This window comes from Syngnathus acus, chromosome 2 (genome assembly GCF_901709675.1).
Source record: "Syngnathus acus chromosome 2, fSynAcu1.2, whole genome shotgun sequence".
Lineage (NCBI taxonomy): Eukaryota > Metazoa > Chordata > Actinopteri > Syngnathiformes > Syngnathidae > Syngnathus > Syngnathus acus.
In genome coordinates, this window is record NC_051088.1 from 5,396,296 (window position 1) to 5,399,333 (window position 3,038).

General features: G+C 40.9%; 1 protein-coding gene across 1 annotated transcript; it reads right to left on the reverse strand.

Moving 5' to 3' along the window:
* Positions 1-1,525: 1,525 nt before the first annotated feature.
* sycp2 (synaptonemal complex protein 2) lies at positions 1,526-2,537 on the reverse strand. The gene is made up of 4 exons (XM_037245110.1): positions 2,454-2,537; positions 2,175-2,250; positions 1,957-2,013; positions 1,526-1,784 (listed from the first exon to the last, which is right to left on the reverse strand). Exons 1-4 carry the CDS (start codon positions 2,528-2,530, stop codon positions 1,728-1,730), a joined length of 267 nt encoding a protein of 88 aa, XP_037101005.1. The 5' UTR covers positions 2,531-2,537; the 3' UTR covers positions 1,526-1,727.
* Between the last annotated feature and the right edge of the window lie 501 nt (positions 2,538-3,038).

Genomic DNA, 3,038 nt, shown 5'->3' on the forward strand with positions numbered 1-3,038 from the left:
CTGAGGGGGATTGTTATTATTGGTTATATTCAAGAACAATATTTTATCCATGGTATTTGGATATGGGTAATTTCACGTCAGAAATGACTTCCTCTGCTTTAGAGTTCACTCTCTCGCAGGGAACAGACGATACTGGGGTGCACAAATAGACATTTGTAGAGGTTTGGGTAAATGGTTTTCTGTCGCTCCCAATAAACAAGTGGGTCATCACTCCTCCCAATATTTGGTGTGGACAGTTAACGCTAAATTAACAGCACTGCGTTTGTCAGCAAAATGCACCACTCCCAGGAGAGCTGACCTCAATGTCGTGTTGCTATCAATGTAGTGGCATGTGACAGCCAGGTAGGTATCCATGTTAATGGATGTCCACATGTCCGATGTTAAGCTAACTGCAGTTACATTCTGTAACAGAAGTTTAGCCTCTTGTTTCTCCTCAACTATAGCCTTCAAAGCCAAAATTGGAAGTGGATAATTATAATAGCATTTCAATGAGACTTACCATGGGTTGATGCACATCTGTTGGCCTGTGTATCTGTATGCAAGGCACGTAAATGCCTCAGCATAGATGAGGTGTTATTGTACCCCAACTCCTTTGCACACAGACACTTCTCTTTGGAAAAGAATGCAATATATTGATTGATTGATACATAAATGCAAACTTAGATGAAAAGAACACTTACCTTATTTGGGGAAATGAGATAAAAATGTTGCCACACTGGGGAATGTTTGCTTCTTCTTGAAGGCTCCGTGAAAACAGTTCGTTTGCAAAGAATCTCAGACTGTAGCACAGAAATTCGAATTGCGCAGGCAAGACGGGGGACACGTTGCCGCTTTTATGTCAGCCAATCACAGCAGCCGTCGAGCCGACGAAGCCTAGTCTGTCATTGATGACGTCACCACTCCAGAATGATACATGCCTCGATACTCGTTCCACTAAACACTTCCTGGATTACTCGATACACGTGCCGAAGCATCGGCCCCCCACATCCCAACACTAGAAACAGATGACAAAGTATCAAAATAACCACTAGCAAAACAGACTTGGGCAGCAGATACAAGGCATGACACGTTACCACACACGACACTGGACAATGACCCAACAGCAACTGACCAGAAAGCAGGAACTAAATACAGACGAACTGACAAGACAATAAGGAACACCCGAACAAGACAAGTGGCCGAGGGAGCTGATTGGAAGACGCAAGGCGGTGGGGCTGACAGGACAAGGTGGAAACAATAGCCTAATAAGACAGACATTGAAACAAAGAAATAAACAAAGGAAACATGGCATTCATCAACAGGAACTAGGAAACAAGGCAGAGTCTAAATCAAAACTAATCGGAAAAAAAAGACCGACAGACAGGACATGACACATTCCAGAATCCATTTTGTATGGAATACTATAAAATATTGCCCTGGATTGTAAATGATGTGTCGATTTCCACACACAAAAATATGTTTTTATATCACATTAATTTAATGTTGCAAAAATGAGTACACACCATGAAAGTCTAGCAAATCTTAGATTTAAAAAGTAGAATTCACAAGGGTCAGGGAGACAGAAACATAACTTGCCCATAACACTTCTATATATTTGCTTAACAGTAGTAGTGTAACTGCTGTTAAAAAATACCAAACATTAACAGTATAACTTAACTTACACCTCTGACTTAATGTAATATTTACACTAACTTAGCATAACTTATCCTGCAATTCAAATTGCAACTTCAATCAAGGATCCAGGCGCGCAATCCTTTCCTCAAACTTTCCAGGGCGTCCTTGTGCTGCAAAAACACACACAAGCAGAATAATGACCACTCCTTGAAGACCTTTTATGTGAAAACACAAAAATTTATCTCAAGCAAAAAACGCTTGTGTGCAGACAAGAACAATGTATCACACTTAACATATGAGACAAAACCCAGTGTGAAACTGATTCGCACTATGTTCACTGACCGTTGTGCTGAGGAGTCGTTCTTGGATTGATCTCATGTCTTTTTTCAAATGAGCCATCTGCAAACAGTGAAAGGCTGTCAGAAGGTGTGGAGGAACCACTGACATAGTGGGCACAAGTTGACCCATGAGACAACGGGAAGATCAAATTGTTGGTATCATTCCGCTCATAAACGATGAGACACACAAGCTAACATTTTATATTAAAAGCCACTTCAGACCTGGGATGTGAAGAACGGCTCCTCGTACTCAAGGTTTGAGTGCAACTCTCCCAGGGTTCTCTTCAGGACCTCTATGCTAAATGAAAGAAGAAAAAACGAACAACAAAAAAGCAAACTATCACCATAAATGTCCACTTCATCCTTCATGTTTCAAGTAGGATTAAATTAAAGTCACTAATGTTACTCCAAATTTGATCTCCCAACATACACACACTCACACACGCACACACACACACAGTCATGTTATTGAAATCATTCTCCACAGAGCGCAAACTTTACCTATTGGTTCCCTGGTCACGATATGACTGGAAGAAAGACTTCTGATTTTCCAAGCATATCTGTAACAAAGAGGCCATACACTGATCACTCACTGGTGAACACAACAAACCATACACTCATATTTCAAGTGACTATGGAGAATTGTCTGTGTGCGAGCACGTGTTCGTACATGTGCATGTGGGTGTGTGCGCCTTGAGATGAGAGAGAGCAAAATGTACATTACATTCAGGTCTTTATCCATGCTATTCAGGACAGCCTTCCCCTGCTCCAGATTGTGTAGCTCTTCCATAAGGACATTCTTGACATCTGCAAACTTATTAGTCCTGTACAGTATGGGAGGAAAACATACCCACAGTTTAAACATTTATTAAAAAGGGAGAGAAATCTATCAAGGGGAAACAATGATTGAGGCCTTCAGAAGCCATAGTCGAAGACAATGTTAAATTAAGTTATGTCCTTTCAAAATGTTTCGTTGGCAATATAGTAGCTACTGACTGACCTGTGTTTGTTAAGCTGCTTGGTGAGAGAGAAGAGGTGTTGCTCGACAGTCTTCATAGTCTCATTGTAATAACCTTCCATTAACTT